Source organism: Homarus americanus, unplaced genomic scaffold (genome assembly GCF_018991925.1).
Source record: "Homarus americanus isolate GMGI-L3 unplaced genomic scaffold, GMGI_Hamer_2.0 scaffold32583, whole genome shotgun sequence".
Taxonomy (NCBI): domain Eukaryota; kingdom Metazoa; phylum Arthropoda; class Malacostraca; order Decapoda; family Nephropidae; genus Homarus; species Homarus americanus.
This window is the reverse complement of record NW_024713129.1, coordinates 26,582,775-26,603,734: the sequence shown is the minus strand read 5'-3', so window position 1 is coordinate 26,603,734 and position 20,960 is coordinate 26,582,775. Positions and strand designations below refer to the sequence as shown.

The 20,960-nt window shown below is 41.1% G+C and overlaps 1 protein-coding gene across 3 annotated transcripts in view; it reads left to right on the top strand.

Moving 5' to 3' along the window:
• The first annotated feature begins 1,112 nt into the window (after positions 1-1,112).
• Positions 1,113-20,960, top strand: part of LOC121869745 — a 54,913-nt gene continuing 35,065 nt past the window's right edge. For 2 of the 3 annotated variants that reach the window (XM_042371326.1, XM_042371312.1), the window contains exons 1-2: positions 1,113-1,328; positions 15,026-15,474. In XM_042371326.1, the coding sequence (XP_042227260.1) occupies positions 15,455-15,474 (20 nt within the window). In that variant the 5' untranslated portion in view covers positions 1,113-1,328; positions 15,026-15,454. The remainder of the gene's footprint in view (positions 1,329-15,025; positions 15,475-20,960) is intronic. The other variant, XM_042371321.1, reaches the window with a different exon arrangement.

The following is a 20,960-nucleotide window of genomic DNA, read 5'->3' as shown; positions in this document are numbered from 1 at the left end:
AGTCGCAGATATCGACTTAAAGGCAACATTCACTTAATGCTGCATAGATTTGCGGCTCAACTAACTCAACACAGCCAGGGTAGCTTCTTATGTATTAGGATAGTTAATTTAAAGGTAATAAAATGGCGGCGAAGGTGTAGTAGTAGTAGAAAATATCAACCAATGTCAGTAACAGTACACTTAACATCGGCTGAGACATGAGAGCACGCTTGGCGTCATGTGTTCTAAAAGAAAATATATAAATACAGAAAAACAGTGACCAGCGTGTTTGGTAAATGCCATTGTTACAGTAAACTTCTGTGTGTGCTTTATCCTCATCACAGCCATGACACCGGTTCAGATACATTCAGGAGCCAGTGCGTGCCCAGTACTTGTCAACAGTGCGTTACAGAGACGTGACCGATCGCCCAAGCGACTAACGAGCCGATCAATGGTGAAGAGGATAAAAGTAAAGGAAAAAATATCCAAGGGATAGACATTTATACACCTGGATTAATATCCATGAATTAGGTTATCCTATAATCCAAGGGTGTTACTTGTTTTGTATAATATATATTAGGAAAGAAAACTGAGAACAACACTGAAATCGAGGAACCGCGGGAAAAAGACATATAACTGTGTCGTGAATTTTACAGTTCACATTCCAGAGGTCCTCTCCAACGTCAACAACTGGTAGGATAGAAACTCTCCTTATCTCTAGTAAACAGTCGCCTTTCCTCCCACGAGTATAACTCGTATGTTTGTCGGTAATTGGCCAAGCTATGATGTTTTTCTTGAGTTTTCTATCCTGATTTATCGTAGCTAGAAAACGGAGTACTGGCTCTTCCTGTTAACAAATGACTCGGGAAAGTTCAGTGACAGGATGTATAGGTTGCTAGACACCGACATAACTTAAAGGTGTAATAAAACATTAAGAGTTAGTATATACAGTATTAACCTAGACAAGTCCACTTAATGAAAACGAAATAAATGTAAAACAAGATGACTATAAATACGGTATAACATCCTCGTACAGTACGTGGTTGTAATAAGTGCTGAATTGTGTTGTGAAGAAAGTCGTCTTCACCATATGGCATCAGTGTGTTGCCTGAGACGAGTAAGGTTTGTGGGGTGGAGGTGAGTTGTACTTCAGCGACGGAGTCCGATCTCAGGTGTGTGGGGCTCAGGTGCGTGTGGGTGTGTGTGTGCCGAAGATTAAAGTGTATGGAGTGTGTAACTGCTGCTGGTGGCTTGTGAATGTGTTAATTCATGCCCTAATTTTGGTGGAATTTGTCGAGGGTATAATTTTTTTTAGGCATGAGGAAACGGAATCATCAAAGCATATTAGGGTAGGTGTCTAAGTCTTTTTATTGCATTTAAATGTTAAGTAAAAGTTTTCTTAAAGCGTAGAATAATTTCTCTTGAGTGATCATGTTTCTTAAGATATTATTATTGCTTTATGTGCATGAGTGAGCATCTTGGTGTGGCGCGAAACATCCCTTCTGTAAGACTTTAGTCACGCACACACACACACACACACTGTATATGAACTGCATATGGGAGAAGAATTAGTTGTTGTACTGATATTAGACGATCTGGGAGACACGCCTACAGAAGACCCAAAAGGATTCTTTTTTTTAGAGGTGATCATTTAAGACCTGGCCCGCGCTCGTCACACTTAGTCATAGCATTAAGGAATAATACGAAGTAATGAAGGTTCTGAGGATACGTGAACAAACTGACACATATACGGCTTAATAGTGATTATCATCATTGACATGACCTACATACTGGCCCACGACTCACTGAGACTACCGTGGTGAACTTCCGCTTATGAAAGATTAGACTTAGAAATGCTGAAATTAATCCAGATTGCTGTTTATAGTTACCGGAAAAATGAACAAAACTATTCTAAATATGGTTACTACTCTCAACAAAGGAAACAGAAGGGCCAACAGTAATAATCATGGGGTGTTCTGGATGGCCGTGATATATATATACTTCAGCTCCTTTCCACAACAGTGTGGTCGCTCTTCTCACCCAAGGCAGAGAAACTACCTGGAGAATATCAGTGTGGCTTTATTGGAAGTACACCGTACAGTATATCACTGCTGGCCTCATTTATATACTGTACATCGTCACACCGGCCAAAATCATTAGCTGTACATTGATGGAACCTCACATCATTTTCCATTCCAAACAGCACCGTACAATGTTTTCCATGGATTTGGCATTTTGCAGGAACCGATAAATGTAATTGAGGGACATAAGTTTTATTTAAAAAAAGCAAAATGCAATGTATTGTTGGTTAGTGATATTGTATGGGTCAGCAGACACCAAGAGGAGGTTAGAGACCTATTAAATGTACTGCTACAGGACAATGCTAAAGGTAAGTTATACTGATATGAAAACTAATTAAAAAGAACTAAGAATGACTAGAACAATGCAAGAAATACTGAATATTTATAGATGAAGCAAAATTAGATACTTATTGCCATATAATTAGTGATAAAGGGATAATGATAAAGATATAAATGGGTAAAACTAATAGTGAGGGGGGGAGGGTGGAGGCAGAAGGAGACAAAATGGGATCCCTGAATGGCATGAGAAGCTGTGGTCTTCTGAGAGATACACTATCAGGAAAGATTGGTAAAGACAGCACCGAAATTTGGAGTCGGGGGATCTGGTGTGTGTGTGTGTGTGTGTGTATGTGTGTGTGTGTGTGTGTGTATGTGTGTGTGTGTGTGTGTGTATGTGTGTGTGTGTTCTAATTACAAATTCTACCACGCAAAATAAACTGAGACTCGTCAAAAACATCTTTATTTCTACCATAACAAAAACACCAGAGCCTATCCCTCACCCTCCTTCCCTCACTAGGTTCCATACCCCCATCCCCCTCCCCTCACCTAGCTCTCTCACCCCCACCTTATTTCTCTCACCCACCTTCCTCCGCTGACCTGATTCCCTCAGTGAGACCAGTAGTAGTGGTGGTAGTGATGGTGATGGTGGTGGTGGTGGTGGTGGTGTTAGTAGCGATGGTGGTAATGATGGTAGTGGTGGTGGTCGTCTTGACGGATATTGCAAGTCAATATCAGTCCCATTCATTGACAACTGGGACAACTTCTACGGCAGAAGGGACCTTTATGCTAGGGATGGGGTGCACCTGTCTCGGGAGGGGGTGGCAACCCTGGCTGGGTCTCTAGAGGGGGCAGTTCAAAAGATATCGAAATCTTTAAACGGCTAGGGAAACATGAGGGCACGGGGGTGGAGAAGACTGCAGTGGGGGCGGGTAAACAAAGTGAAAGACTACAGAGAAATAGTGTTAGGAATGACGACAAAACTAAAGCAGACAGGGAGTTTAAAACTAAACGCGGTAAAGGGAGGACTCAGAACACGACTAACTTAAATGTCTACTACGCGAACAGTAGAAGTATGAAAAACAAAATGGATGATATTAGGGCCTTAGTATGTACCGAAAAAATCGACATAATAGCATTCACTGAAACATGGATCAACCTAGACACACGTGAGTTACCGGTCGAATACCAAATTGAGGGTTACAAATTGTTCCATACCGATAGGCAGACCAGGAAAAGAGGCGGAGTAGCCATATATGTCAGGGATAATCTGAAGTGTGAAATAAATAAGGAAATAAAAACTGAGCGGAATAGAGAAACAATTTGGAAAGAATTAATCGACGGTAGGGAAAAATTAATCACAGGAGTCAATGAGAGACTTATCTGGGATGAAATGCGCAGGGCTTCCATACACAACAAAGTCTGTATAGTAGGCGACTTTAACCTTGGCCAAATAGATTGGACTGACCTTACGGGTAACTCAGAATAAGAGGATTTTCTCGAAACGATCCAGGACTGTTTCCTAAGTCAACATATAACCGAACCCACCCGAGGTAGTAATATACTCAATTTAGTTCTGTCGAACAGAGAAAACCTCATTAGTAATGTCGAGGTAGGGAACAAACTTGCAAACAGGGATCACAAAGAAATTAGATTCCAGCTAGATTTTCAGGGCAGACATAAGGAAAATTCCACTGAAGTACCAGATTTCAGAAGGGCAAACTTTGACAGTTTAAAGAGGCAGCTGAGAGAGGGGGTGTCGCGCTTGGGCGTGAACCTGACAGATGACACCGACCTGATAACGAGATCTGAGATAGCCGAGTTCCACAACAATTTAAAAAATGAGTTACTTAATGCCCAAAGACAGAACATACCATACAAAAAACTCAGATAGGACAACAATGACCCTAAATGGATAAATAATTATTTAAAGAACATCATTGGCCAAAGGAAGGCTATAAGTAGAAGGATACATCATGGAGAAATTTACCTCCAGGATTATTATAAGGTATTGGCGAGTAGGGTTAAAACCGAGATAAGGAAAGCCAAGAGGAAAAATGAGGTAAGGATAGCAAGGGAGGCGAAGACAAACCCCAAAGGATTCTACCAAATGTATCAAATAAAACACGAGAAAAGATTGGACCAATACGGTCAGATACCGGCGAGCTCACTGACATCGACGGAGAAATGAGCAATAATTTGAATAAATATTTTTCAACAGTTTTCACCACCGAAAATGTAAACATGATACCCGAGGCACCGACTCTATTCAGAGATATTGAAGAAAACAAATTAAGCAAAATAGTAGTGACTAGTAGCCATGTTAGCAAGCAAATAGACAAACTAAAGCCTAATAAGTCACCTGGTCCCGATGAGATAATTGCCAGAGTATTAAAGGAATGTAAGGAAGAGCTTAATATGCCCTTAGCAAAGTTGTTTAACATGTCCTTAAATACAGGTGTAGTACCAGAATCCTGGAGGATAGCGAATGTAATACCGATTTTCAAGAAGGGAGATAGATCACTATCCTCTAACTACCGCCCAATCAGCCAAACACCAACAGTAGGCAAATTATTTGAATTAATTATTTCAAACTCTATTCGTAACCACCTGGAGAAGCACAAGTTGATCAATGATTCCCAGCATGGCTTCACAAGCTGGCGTTCATGTCTAACTAATTTATTTACATTCCTTTCATCAGTTTTCGAATCGGTGGACGAAGGGCACAATTATGATGTGGTATATCTCGACTTTAGCAAAGCCTTCGACAGAGTCCCCCACGAAAGACTAATTAGAAAGGTAGAAGCACATGGCATCAAAGGTAATATCCTTAAATGGATTAGGGCGTGGTTACAGGACAGGAAACAGCGAGTGAGCATTAACGGCACTAAGTCCCATTGGAGCAACGTCACTAGTGGAGTTCCCCAGGGCTCAGTACTTGGACCATTATTATTTATTATATACATAAACGACATAGATATCGGCATAGACAGCAACATAAGTAAATTTGCTGATGACACTAAAATAAGACGTGTTATTAAATCTGACGAGGACTCCGCAAAACTACAGGAAGATCTAAACCAATTTTTCGAATGGTCTGAAAAATGGCAGATGAAATTCAACGTGGACAAATGTAAAGTACTTAGTATTGGAGATGTAAACAGGGAAACCAGATACCAGATGAACAACGATGCCATAGAGAAATCCGACTGCAAGAGAAATTTAGGAGTAATGATAAGTAGGAACCTTAAGCCAAGTAAACAATGTATTTTTGCTCGTAACAAGGCTAATAAAGTACTTGGGTTCATACAAAGGAGTGTTAGTTACAAGACTAGCGAGGTCATCCTAAAACTGTATCTTGCTCTTGTGAGACCACACCTGGATTACGCAGTTCAGTTCTGGTCACCGTATTACAGAATGGATATAGAATCCTTAGAAAGAATACAGAGGAGAATGACAAGACTAATCCCGGGCATTAGGAACCTTGAGTATAGAGACAGGTTAAAGCATCTTAATTTGCACTTCCTCGAGAGACGTAGAGCGAGGGGCGACCTGATAGAGGTGTATAAATGGAAGTCAGGGATAAACAAAGGGGACATTACAAAGGTACTCAAACTATCCAAACAGGAACGAACTCGTAACAATGGTTTTAAATTAGACAAATTTAGATTTAGGCGCGACATAGGTAAACACTGGTTTGGAAACAGAGTAGTGGATGAATGGAACAAGTTACCAAATATCATCATTAACTCGAATTCGCTGAATAGCTTCAAACATAGGTTGGATGCTTATATGAGCAATAGGGGTTGGGTGTAAACGGGACTGCCCAGTATGGGCCAATAGGCCCGCTGCAGTTTCCTCCATTCTTATGTTCTTATGTTCGTGTAGGTAGTGATGGTGTTGGTGGTAGTGCTGGTGTGGTGTGAGTGGTGTTAGTAATGGTGATCAGTGAGGCCTGTAGTAGTGGTAGTGGCGGTGTCCTGTAGGTTGTGCTGATGGTTGTGGAGGTGGAAGGGGTGGTGGTGTTGTTAGTGGTGGTAGTAGTGATAGTTAAGGACAGTAGTGGTGGTGGTAGTAGTGGTAGATGAAGACAGTAGTAGTGGTGGTAGTAGTGGTAGCTGAAGACAGTAGTGGTGGTTGTAGTGGTAGCTGAGGACAGTAGTGGTGGTGGTAGTAGTGGTAGCTGAAGACAATAGTGGTGGTGGTAGTGGTAGCTGAGGACGGTAGTGGTGGTGGTAGTAGTGGTAGCTGAAGACAGTAGTGGTGGTGGTAGTAGTGGTAGCTGAGGACAGTAGTGGTGGTAGTAGCGACAGTTGAGGAGATTAGACGGTGTACTGGTGTCAATAAGCAGCGTAACAGATGGCCGCAGTGACGCGTGTGATGGTGCTGGTGTGGTAACGGTCTCGGTTGAACTCAGTGCCGCGGTCCTCCTGCCTCCCCCCCTCCTCCTCCTTTGTCCCACCTCCCCTGGTTGTGGCTGACGAAGCAACACCCTGCCTTTTCCCGCTATTAGTGACGTACGTACCTCCCAGCACCACACATGACCTCATTGCACCTTCCCAACCTTGGCTGAGTTCAGTTTGTTTCATTAATGATACTGGGATGGGGAGGAAAGCCTTACGTCAATAGTGAAGACTCATGAATACTTCTCTGGGGGACCTTAGTGTCTCAGTTAATTGTACAGTGTCTCAGTTTACTGTTTAATGTCTCAGTGTCTCAGTTTGCTGTTTAATGTCTCAGTGTCTCAGTTTACTGTTTGGTGTCTCAGTGTCTCAGTGTCTCAGTTTACTGTTTAATGTTTCAGTGTCTCAGTTTACTGTTTGGTGTCTCAGTGTCTCAGTTTACTGTTTGGTGTCTCAGTGTCTCAGTTTACTGTTTAGTGTCTCAGTGTCTCAGTCTACTGTTTAGTGTCTCAGTGTCTCAATTTACTGTTTAGTGTCTCAGTGTCTCAATTTACTGTTTAGTGTCTCAGTGTCTCAATTTACTGTTTAGTGTCTCAGTGTCTCAGTCTACTGTTTAGTGTCTCAGTGTCTCAGTTTACTGTTTGGTGTCTCAGTGTCTCAGTGTCTCAGTTTACTGTTTAATGTTTCAGTGTCTCAATTTACTGTTTAGTGTCTCAGTGTCTCAGTCTACTGTTTAGTGTCTCAGTGTCTCAGTTTACTGTTTAGTGTCTCAGTGTCTCAATTTACTGTTTAGTGTCTCAGTGTCTCAGTTTACTGTTTGGTGTCTCAGTGTCTCAGTTTACTGTTTAGTGTCTCAGTGTCTCAATTTACTGTTTAGTGTCTCAGTGTCTCAGTCTACTGTTTAGTGTCTCAGTGTCTCAGTGTCTCAGTTTACTGTTTAGTGTCTCAGTGTATCACTCTACTGTACTGTTTAGTGTCTCAGGCCTCAGTGCATCACTGTACTGTGCTGTACAGTGTCTCAGTCTACTATACTCTATAGTGTCTCAGTGTCTCAATCAACTGTACTGTATAGTGTATCATGTGTCTCACAACTTTTGTGTCTCAGTCTCCTATATTCTATAGGGTCTCGGTGTTTCAGTCTACTATACTGTATAGTGTCTCAGTGTCTCAGCCTACTCTACTTACAGTGTCTCAGTGTCTCACAACTTTAGTGTCTCAGTCTACTGTACTGTATAGTGTTTCAGTGTCTCAATTTACTATACTGTATAGTGTCTCAGTGTCTCAGTTTACTGTACAGTATAATATCTAATTGTCTCAGTCTACACCACTATATAGTGTCTCATTGTCTCAGTCTACTCTGCTGTATAGTGTCTCATTGTATCGCTCTACTGTACTGTATAGTGTCTTAGTGTCTCAGTCTACTCTACTGTATAGTGTCTCAGTGTCTCACAACTTTAGCGTCTCAGTGTCTCAGTCTACTGTACTGTATAGTGTCTCAGTGTCTCACAACTTTAGTGTTTCGGTGTCACAGTCTACCATACTGTGTAGTGTCTCAGTGTCCCAGTTTACAATACTGTATGGTGCCTCAGTGTCTCAGTCTACTATACTGTATAGTGTCTCAGCATCTCAGTCAGTTGTATTTTATAGTGTATCAGTTACTCAGTCTGCTGTACTGTATAGTGTCTCCGAACCCTCAGTCTAGTGTACTGTATAATGTCTCAGTGCCTCAGTCAAGTGTACTGTATAGTGTCTCAGTGCCCTCGGTCTCGTGTACTGTATAGTGTCTCAATGTCTCAGTTTACTTTACTGTATAGTGTCTCAGTTTTTCAGCCTACTGAACTGTATAGTGTCTCAATGTCTCACTCTACTGTACTGTGTAGTGTCTCAGTGTCTCAGTCTACTGTACTTTATAGTGTCTCAGTGTCTCAGTGTCTCAGTCTGCTGTCCTGTATAGTTTCTCAGTGTCTCAGTTAACTGTACTGTGTACTGTTTCTGTGTCTCAGTGCCTCACTCTACTATACTGTATAGTTTCTCAGTGTCTCAGTCTGCTGTACTGTATAGCGTCTCAGTGTCTCAGTCTACTGTTTAGTGTCTCGTGTAATGTCTCAGTTTACTGTTTAATGCCTCTATTTCTTATTTATTGTCTCAGCTTAATTTTAGTGTCTCAGTTTTCTGCTTAGTGATTTAGTTCACACACACACACACACACACACACACTACAAATGTCTAAAAACAGGGCTTTGAGTATTCACCGATGGATAGCCAATCTAGTCATACAAAGACCATTAATTACTCAGGTGAAACTCAGGTGTGCATCGATATCCCCTCCCTACCCCTCCTGTCCACCGCCAAACCCAACCCCTCCCTCGCCATACCTCTCCTCTCCTTCACTGTACGCCATCTGTCTTTCACCATACATCTCCTCTTCTTCCCTGGCTCACCTATCCCTAACAATATTGACCTCTCCATTTCAACCCTCCTCCCTCTCGACACACTCGCCTCATCCTTGATACACTCACCTCTCCTCCAAAACATTCGTCTCTCTTCTAACACACTCACTTTTCCTCCAACCTGCTAACCTCTTCCTTACCTTATACTCATTTCTCCATTTCAAAACTCACCTCTCCCTTAATTCACTCACCTTTCCTCCAACACGCTCATCTCTCCCTCTCCATACTTACCTCTCCACCAATACACTCCTCTCTTCCAACACCATCACCTCTTATTTAATCTGTTATTTTTTTCTCAATATTCCTCGTTCCGTCACCCTCATCCCTGAGTTTTTGCTGTTCCTTAATCAGTATCAATATTCCTACACTGATGAAGATACTGTCTTTCCCTTAGATGTACTAGATCGTATGTCTTACACCCCCTTCACCCATGGTGTTGACACAATCCTGTACTCCCTAATATTGATCCTGATGCATTTCTACAAAATTCACCGGGTTACACCAACGCCAATTGTACATTTTACTTTCCTGACTTTCCCGCGTTTAGTTCTAGTCTTCTTTTACCTCATACCTTCTCCTTAATTAACCATAACATCAGCAGTATTCCCCTTCATATAGATACCGTTTTAGATCAGTGTTTATCTTCTATTCCCCACAAATTTGATGTACTTGGGTTCTGTGAGACCAAACTCACTAACGATATTGAACATTTGTACAACATTCCTAATTATAATACACACTGCGTCAACACGTCACGACACAGTGGTGGTGTCGCACTGTATGTTGATATCAAGTATAACACTTCTGTAAGAGATGATTTAAAGGTTCAGGAGGAGTTCATGGAGAGTGTTTTCACTGAATTACGTAACAACACACGGAATATCCTAGTAGGAGTAATCTACAGAAGACCCTACACTAATGTAAGGAACTTTCTTGATAAATTTTTGGAGCTTATCTCTATCATAAGTTCAGAGAGAAAACTTTGCTACATTACAGGATATTTCACCCTTGATCTATTGAAATCAGAAACCGACACCTCAGTATTAGGCCTTCTAGCTACCTGTCATTCTAAACTCTTCCTCAACACTATAACCAAACCCACTAGAGTAACTGCCACCTCTACCACTGTGATAGATCATATCTGGACTACCAATACTCCTACCAATCTAGCAAGTGGAATTATTTATAATAATATCTCGGATCACTTCCCAGTTTTTGCCATATATAAAGCAGTCACAAGATTTGAAAAGCTAGTAGAGTCCCAATAAAATACAGAGACTACTGCGCCGACAACATGATCCTTTTTGAAAACAACTTAATAAATGTTAAGTGGGATCTTGTCTATGCCTCCGACAACCCTAACGTGAACAGCTGCAACTTCTCTTGCATCTTCAATGCCTGCTTTGATAAATGCTTCCCCCTCAAGACCAAGTCAGTGAAAACTGTATCCATTTCTAAACCCAATATCACAAGGGAAATCAAAGCAAGGATAAAAGAAAAGCACAAATTCCAAAGGAAATTTGCAAAAAGACCCTTAACTTTCGGTGATGCTTGCCGAAATATCAGAAATAGAGTAACTCAAGCAGTTAGAAATGGCAGGTGTAGCTATTATACAAATAAACTCCAATCAGCATCAGCATCAGTTGTAACGGAACCCTCCCTCATTGCCAATCACTTCAATGATTATTTTATTAATGTTGGCAAAAATCTAGAAGAGAGCATCCACAATCACCGTTAGGAATTTAGACCCTACATGCAAAACAGACAGCAAAATGAGCTGTTCTTATCCCCTGTCACAGAAAATGAATTACCGACCATCATAAAAATGTCCAACATGCAGCAGCACGCGAAGCATCATAAAGAAAGTAGCCCACTTATTAATACCTGTTTTCCGACACATTTGTAACTCCTCCTTCACTAGTGGTGTCTTTTCGGATAAACTGAAAATTGCTAAAGTTCACCTGGCATATAAATAATCTGGAAACTAAGGTCTTTTCGAGAATTACCGCCCTATATCAGTCCTTCCAGCCTTAAGTAAGATACTAGAGAAGCTAACACGTAGTAGACTAAATTCGTTCTGCAGTGTCAATAACATCCTTACAGACTCTCAGTTTAGATTTAGAGCTAGAAGGTCGACTGAGAGTGTTCTGCTATCCTTTACTAATGACATCTTAAACTCCTTTGATGGCAGTCAGTTCACAGTCAGTATATTCTTGGACCTCTCTAAAGCCTTCGATTCTGTCGACATACCATCCCCCTTTGAAAGCTTGAACATTATGGTGTTAGGGGCCTATCCCACAACTGGTTTACCTCGTATCTGTCTTAACAGGAAGCAGTATGTCTGCTATAATAATCGTCAATCTGTCTTCTCACCAATCTTGTATGGCGTCCCTCAAGGTTCCATTCTCGGTCCAGTACTGTTTTTGTTGTACATAAACGATATAGTCCACACCAGCAGACTCATAAAATGTAACTTATTTGTAGACGATAGTAATATCTGTGCCAGCAACTCGACTTCCATTCCTTGATGAGAACTATGAACACTGAATTGACTAAAGTCAGGACATGGGTAATACATAATAAACTGGCCTTAAATCTCGAATAAAATCAACTACGCGATCTTTCATAAAACACTAAATTCCTTGGGGTTATTGTTGATGAGAAACTTAGCTGGAGAAACCGCATACAAGCCATTCACAGTAAAGTCAATAAACAGTGCGGTATCAAGTATCACACTCGACAGTCACTCACTCTCACAGCAATGAAAGAAATCTATTATGATCTTGTCTACCAACACCTGATACACTGTCACACACTATGGGGGGCCTCTGGCTCTTCAAAAACACAATCCCTGGTTACCACACAAAAGAGAGCTGTGCGGACAATGTCCTACTTGAAAAATATTATCACACAAACAAACAATTTGCTAAATTGAAAATGTTAAAATTCGAGTTTATTAACACCTACTGATGTGCTTTATTTGTTTACAAATCTGTCAATCACTTGCTTGACAACAATTATTTCCAGTTCCGGAATAATGAGAGATACAACTTAAGGCACCAAGAGCTACTAAGACCACCCCCACCCCCACCACCCCCCCATGCGCTCCTCTCAGTCCCAGACCTCCATAAAATATCACGGTGTGAAGGTGTGGAACAACTTACCCCCACCCACCCGAGCAAAGACTATGCTCCCTTCCTTTAAATCATCTCTTAAAAAATATCTATTGTCTAGGTATTAATATTTTTTGTCATACCCAATTTATATACTGTACCTGTTTTTATAGTACCACCAAAACCGTTTTATCAGAAATTATCATACGGATAGATAGAAATTAACATTGCAATAAATATATTTGCCAACTAGACATAATCCTGACAGCTCTGTCTTCTTGTTCCAGTTAAATAAACCCATGTTGTACCCATTTTTATGTTTTTCAATTCCACTGTAAGTTATGTATATACTTATAATATAAATGAAAAAAAATTAAAATATATCGAAGTGATAACCGTGGTAACATTCTGATATGTTCTTATTACCAGCATAATATGTGTACTATTCCAGATGATACTAAATATTACATAATATTGCCTGAAGATAAATGTATATACAGTATATATCAGGTGCCTACAAGAGAGCCCAGGCTCTCAACTGGCTCAGCCATGTTAATATTATGATTTTTAATCATCTCTGTATTTGTGTTCTTATGATTAAATAAACTGTCACACCTTGCTCCGTCACCCTCTCCGTTACCCCATATGCCGTAACCTTCACCTTGTCACACCTTGCCTCGTCACCCTTATGCAGTCACCCTCGCTCCGTCACCTTATAAGCACCTTTAACACTTCCGTTTCCACCTTCATCACGCTCTTATCTTGCTATCATTCTCTTTCACTATCAACAATAGTGAACTCATAAAATCACTTCTCATCCATAATCACATATTTCTTTCACAACTCTCAGCCAGCCCATCACTTACTGTTAATGGTGGCGAAGTGGTTAAAGTAGTGGGGTTGATAATACATTGGTCTCCGGTTTTGATCCTCATAAAAGAAGCAATATACGATTGACATCGAGTGTAAGTCAGTACCAGTAGTATAACAATATAAATATTAGCTTCTTAAAAAAAAACAGATTCATAGATGCCTAGAGCAGAGGGGGAGATTTACCTGTGCTACCTTAACCTGTGTGTACGTGACGCCAGGCCCACGTGACTGACGCTCAGGGTTGAGCGGTACTTTTGTTGTAGGTTTACACATGCTGGCTTAAGACCATCATCCTTTAACCTTTACTTATTCACAGAAATGCTATACGTGCAACACTCCAATTATTCATATCCTTATCATATTTACTACCCACACTCTCCACCTCCATCTCCCTTCCTCTCTCCTAAAACACTACCTCATTCCTGCCCTTCTACAGTATTAGCCTCACCCTAACAAACCCTCTCCCTTCCTCTCTTATTATTTATCTCCTATTAAACTCGGTGTTATAGTTTCCTTGCTGACAGCTCTCCCACACAGTACAATGATAAAATTTATCGATATATTTATGTACTGTAATTGGCATTGTGCTTTAGAATATTCAGTTATTGTAATGGCCCCTGTCTCATCAACAGAAGTATTATATAAATGGGTTCCTTACATTTGATTTATATTCAAATTCATCCCCTGTAACTTTCCACTGGCTACGAGTTGTCATGCTAGTATCACATGATTGGTGGCCTCCTTGGGTGCGGCCCATTGACTGTATGTCAGCACATAGGGACAGCTCAGAATAAGCCGGCAGCCACGCTAGTCAGACTCATACACTTACATCGAACGGACGTTGATTACACGGTCTATTTACATAGCCGCCGTCCTCTCTCTTCACGCTCATAAATAGTGGAATTTACGGTTGATCTACACTCAGGAATTATACAAACAATACTTTTTAATAAAAGAAGAAACTTCAATTGGGCTTCGTTACTAAGACCCAATATATTATAAATGTACCAACCTGGTTAACTTTGAATTAACCAGCCGGTTCATAAAGGTGGCAGCTACGGTGGTGACGATACATATCAGTCTACATACCAAGACGTCAGTGTTTTGTGAAACAAGAAAAACAAAAACAGTGGCGCGTTACATAGCGTATCCAAGTGTAGTGTTATATCCCGTATTGTAACGATTTTAATTGAGTGTTTTTCATTCTTTCGCCCAGAGGAGGTGCAGAATTATTCCAATAACCGATACGGAGTCATCAAATTCAAGAGGGTAAAGGTTAAGTCATTATAATAAAGGGGGTTAAGTCATTATATTCAAGGGGTTAAATCATTGTAATGAAAGGGTTAAGACCTTTAACCCATCATGTTCAATGGGTTAAGTAATCATTTTCAGGGGTTACGATATCTTACTCGTTGGGCTAATTAAATGTATTCAGTGGCTTAGTATCTTACTCAAGAGCTTGGAGTCGTACTCAAAGTGATCAAGAACGATACTGAGATAAAAATGATCTTTCATAACTTAACAAAAAAGGCAATTTTTATTTCCTCCCCAAACAGAAGAGTCTTCACAAATAAATAGTTTAGCAAATTATATTTGTCCTCCCAGACTTATTTTCACTCTTACGTTTCAATATTATTTTTCCGTAGAAGAGAACTACTTCTTGGGTATTAATCCACGGTGCCTGGAGTCTATGTGTACAGTACCTCAGCGTTAGAGTAAGAGGTGAATGTTGAGTGAAAGATGACGCGGACAATGGCGAGAGAGAGAGAGAGAGAGAGAGAGAGAGAGAGAGTTTGTGTTAAGAGAAAAATGTCCCAGTATATTTATTAAGTACTTTTTCTTTTCCTCAGATGATCGTTAACACCTTCCGGCTTGACTTACTGTATACAGTACTAAACAATGAACTATGATGAACGGTTAAGTTCCTAAGTGCTGCCGTGACGTAAAGAGTCAACAATCAATGACAAGTGACGTCATGCACCTGTAACCAATGACAATTGCCATTACGGAAACAGGATTCTGACGCCATTTGTTAATCAGTGACGCTCGGCTGTCAAAAAATGATGCTGTGATATCATCTGTCAGTAACTATTGATCTTCAGTGTCAAGAGGAAAAAAACAATGACTTCTTCTGCTAATGACCAATAAGCAGCAACGGTATTAAAGTAGAACTTTGACGTTATCTGTGGAGAACTAATGACAGTAGAGAGAAAAGAAGACAACATAAGCGTCATCTGGTAGGAGGAACTCACCCCAGTCTACCTTTACCTACAAGGACGATGACATTGTCAGTCAAAAGGTAAGGCAAATATTAATAAGAATAACAATGGTAGTAATTATTATTATTATTATTATTATTATTATTATTATTAATATCATCATCATCATCATCATCATTATTATTATAATTATTATTATTATTATTATTATTATAAGTGTAATGACCGGGACAAGGAAACACTACCTTGTAACAGCCTTCTTCTCCTCTTACAAACACTGGAAAATTTTCTAAACAACTTTGTCTACGCTTACAATTTATGTAACTGTGCTTAAGTTAACAATTGTTTTCGTGTGTGTGTGTGTGTGTGTGTGTCTGTGTGTGTGTGTGTGTGTGTGTGTGTGTGTGTGTGTGTGTGTGAGCTGGCTAAGTATAAAATTGACATAGCAGCTATTAGTGAGTCCCGGCTATACCTTCTTTTGGAAGGGTAAGCTCGCTACGGAGAGAAACTGCATTTGTGGAGTTGGCTTTGTCATATGCCAAAACATCCTACAGAGGCTAACTGAAATGCCTTTGGGATCAACGAGCGCTTATGACGCTCCGAGCCCAACTGAATCACTCACGTCATGCTTTCATCAGTGCATACGCCCCAACATTGGATGCAAAGGATGACATCAAGGAGGCCTTTTATACCGACCTTGACAGAGTGCTAACCTCTATCCTCAGAGAAGATAAGGTTGTGTTCCTTGGTGACTTCATTGCCAGAGTTGGCAGAAATGCTAACAGGCAGGGAATCATAGGGAGAAATGGTCTAAGCAAGTATAACCCCAACGGCCTCCATCCTCCTCAGTAAGTGTGCTGCACACAACCTCACTATCACCAATACCTTGTTTAGGCAAGCCGAAAAGTTCAAGGGTTCATTGACTACACTATTGTGAGAGAAACTGATCGCCGAGATGTCCTCATCACCAGAGCCATGGGTGGCTCAGACCACTGCGACAGTAATCATCGGCTCGTAAGAGCCAAGCTCTCACCTCACGTCGCCCCAAAACAGCGAAGGCAAAACTCCTCCAGAAGAGGTTTTAACACTAAATATTTGGAGGATCCAAATGCCTTCAGAGAGCAGCTCGAACATGGACTGATAAACAACACGACAACAAGCAACCCAAATCCAATTGCCGAATGGGGTATTCTCGACACTGTCATGACAAAAACCTGCAGATGGATCCTCGGCCAGATCGAAAGAATATACCAGGACTGGTTTGATGAAAACGACCCGAAAATCAATGTACTCACCGATGATAAACGTGCTGCTTTACCTGACTGGCAAAACAACCCTCATTCAAGAACCAAAATCTGATACCTTCTGCACGAAGAAAGCAGCGGCTCAGCGCGAACTAAATAATCTAAAGAACGACTGGGTTAAAAATAAAGCATGAGAAACGGAAAAACTTGCAAGTCAACACAAGATGCACTAATTTTCAATTCCACTGAAAAATTTTATGGGCCAAACACAGCCACCCTCTGCCCATCTGACGGTAACTTCCTAATTAAACGAAGAAGGCATCCTTCAGCGCTGGAAAGAGCACTACCATTTATTGCTCAATCAAAACACCGATGTAAATGTCCTGACTACCCAGCAGGTTCCTCAGCATCCAAAGCTGGCCCAACCTCAGCTATCGTCGATCCCTGGATGAGGTAGCTACTGCCATCAAACATATGAAAAAATAACAAAGCCTCAGGGCCTGATGGAATCCCAGCAGGAGGATATCTGCTTACCAGCCGTCACCACTCTCTCCCGGAAAATATATGGGGAAAGGAGTAAATCCCCAAGCTCTTAAAAACGCGTCCGTTGTCAATATTTATAAGAACAAGGGAGATCGGTTAGACTGTGGCAACTACGAGGGATCTCGCTGCTGTTCGTAGCTGGCAAGATTATACACCTGACTCGTCCTAAACAGACTTCTTCATGAGGCGGAAAACTTCCTCCAAGAATCTCATTGAGGCTTTAGACCATCGTGCGGCACCACTGATATGGTCTTTGTTGTCCGCCAGATACAGGAAAGTGCATAGAAGAGAGTCGTGACCTGTACATGACCTTCATCGACCTAATCAAGGCCCTCGACTCGGTCAACAGTGAAGCCCTCTTGCGGACCTTCAGCCGTTTTCGCTGCCCACCAAAATTCTTTGCCATTGGGAGGCAACTCCACCATGGTATGAACGGCAGTGTCCTGCACACTGGCACCCAGTCTGAGTTCTTCCCCATTGAAACATGGGTAAAACAAGGGTGTGTACTGGCACCAACTCTCTTTTCTATGTTCTTGGCTGCCTTCCTTACTCGCGCCGGTGCCAATTTAGCCGGCGGGGTGGACATACAGTACCAGATGAAGGGTTCTTTTCAACATAAGAGAGAGAGAGAGGATGAAGGGGATGATGGAAAAGGTTTAGTGGAAAAGTACATTGGTGATCAAAGAGGAGTAGTGGTGTCGGAAGAAATTGGTGGGAGCATCAATAGAACAGAGGAAAAGTTGGTGAGAGGGTGACAAGAATGGTATACATGGATTAGGAACAAGAGGAAAGAGATGGAAGATGAGAAGGAGACAGATAAATGGACAGGATGGGAGATGGATAGTGTCTAATAGGAGCCAAACTTCATTTCGATGGCTGCGCGATCTAGGAGTAGACAGCACCAGTGCGAGCAGTCAATATCGCCTGGTAAGCTCACCTCCATCCAGCTGACTGTCGACAGTGGCTCTAGGGCGTAGACAGCTAACGGTCTGAAGGAAGACCCGAGGAAGACAGTCAGGTGGTGGTGAAGTTACTGGGTGCTGGCTGGCTCACACCGCAAACGACCATGAACCGCTACAGAGGTACACGCAAACCTACTCTCACACAGACACTTGCAGAAGCCTCCCCCCCCCCAACATACACACACACACACACACACACACACACATAAAGCCCACATAATTATCTAAAAAAATTTAAACAATCGTATATATATATATATATAAATATATATATATAGGCAAGTAAATCACTGTAGTTGCGCGTGATCCAGGTATATGCTGATAACCACAAGGAAAGAAGAAAACACGAAGTTCCCAAGCGCTTTCGTGTAATTCACATCTACAGGGGTGAGTACAGACTAAGGAAAACTACAAAACAAGGTGTATATATACAGAGGAGGGTGAGATCAAGTCCACAATGGTCAGGTATTAGGTAATGACCCTACTAATCTTTAAAAAGCACCGCAACGGTCAGTAGTCAGGTCAGAGGTAAGGTGACCCAACCTTCTCACCTGAATTACACGAAAGCGCTTAGGAACTTCGTGTTTCTTCTTTCCTTGGTTATCAGCATATATATATATATATATATATATATATATATATATATATGTAATAGAGAGAGAGAGAGAGAGAGAGAGGACCTAGACTAAGTACTTTACATTCGACCACATTGAATAAATATTTTTCAACAGTTTTCACCGCCGAAAATGTAAACATGATACCCGAGGCACCGACTCTATTCAGAGATAGTGAAGAAAACAAATTAAGCGAGATAGCAGTGACTAGTAGCGATGTTAGTAAGCAAATAGATAAACTAAAGCCTAATAAGTCACCTGGTCCCGATGAGATATTTGCCAGAGTATTAAAGGAATGTAAGGAAGAGCTTAGTATGCCCTTAGCAAAGTTGTTTAACATGTCCTTAAATACAGGTGGAGTACCAGAATCCTGGAGGATAGCGAATGTAATACCGATTTTCAAGAAGGGGGATAGATCACTATCCTTTAACTACCTCCCAATCAGCCTAACATCAATAGTAGTCAAATTACTTGAATCAATCATTTCAAACTCTATTCGAAACCACCTGGAGAAGCACAAGTTGATCAATGATTCCCAACATGGCTTCACAAGCGGGCTTTCATGTATAACTAATCTATTAACATTCTTTTCATCAGTTTTCGAATCGGTGGACGAAGGGCACAATTATGATGTGGTATATCTCGACTTTAGCAAAGCCTTCGACAGAGTCCCCCACGAAAGGCTAATTAGGAAGGTAGAAGCACATGGCATCAAAGGTAATATCCTTAAATGGATTAGGGCGTGGTTACAGGACAGGAAACAGCGAGTGAGCATTAACGGCACTAAGTCCCATTGGAGCAACGTCACAAGTGGAGTTCCCCAAGGCTCAGTACTTGGACCATTATTATTTATTATATACATAAACGACATAGATATCGGCATAGACAGCTACATAAGTAAATTTGCTGATGACACTAAAATAGGACGTGTTATTAAATCTGACGAGGACTCCGCAAAACTACAGGAAGATCTAAACAAATTCTTCGAATGGTCTGAAAAACGGCAGATGAAATTCAACGTGGACAAATATAAAGTGCTCAGTATAGGAGATGTAAACAGGGAAACCAGATACCAGATGAACAACGATGCCATAGAGAAATCCGACTGTAAGAGAGATTTAGGAGTAATGATAAGTAGGAACCTTAAGGCAAGTAAACAATGTGTTTTTGCTCGTAACAAGGCTAATAAAATACTTGGGTTCATACAAAGGATTGTTAGTTACAAGACTAGCGAGGTCATCCTAAAACTGTATCTTGCGCTTGTGAGACAACACCTGGATTATGCAGTTCAGTTCTGTTCACAGTATTACAAAATGGATATAGAATCCTTGGATAGAATTCAGAGGAGAATGACAAGACTAATCCCGGGCATTAGGAACCTTGAGTATAGAGACAGGTTAAAGCATCTTAATTTGCACTCCCTCGAGAGACGTAGAGCGAGGGGCGACCTGATAGAGGTGTATAAATGGAAGTCAGGGCTAAATAAAGGGGACATTTGAAAAGTACTCAAACTATCCAACCAGGAGCGAACTCGTAACAATGGTTTTTAAGTGAGACAAATTTAGATTTAGGCGCGAAATAGGTAAACACTGGTTTGGAAACAGAGTAGTGGATGAATAGAACATGTTACCAAATATCATCATTAACTCGAATACGCTGAATAGCTTCAAACATAGGTTGGATGCTTATATGAGCAATAGGGGTTGGGTGTAAACAGGACTGCCTAATATGGGCCAATAGGCCCGCTGCAGTTTCCTACATTCTTATGTTCTTATTGAATTTCATCTGCCATTTTTCAGACCATTCGAAAAATTTGTTTAGATCATAACGTTCCTGTAGTTTTGCGGAGTCCTCGTCAGATTTAATTACACGCCCTATTTTAGTGTCATCAACAATTTTACTTATGTTGCTGTCTACGCTGATATCTATGTTGTTTATGTATATAATAAATAGTAATGGTACATGTACTGAGCCTTGGGGTACTCCACTTGTGACGTTACTCCAATCGGAATTAGTGCCGTTAAGGCTCACTCGCTGTTTTCTGTCCTGTAACCACGCACATATCCATTTTAGAATATCTCCTCCAATGCCATGGGCCTCCACTTTTCTTATTAATCTTTCGTGGGGGACTCTGTCGAAGGCTTTGCTAAAGTCAAAATATGCCACATCATAGTCGTGCCCCTCGCCCACTGATTCGAAAACA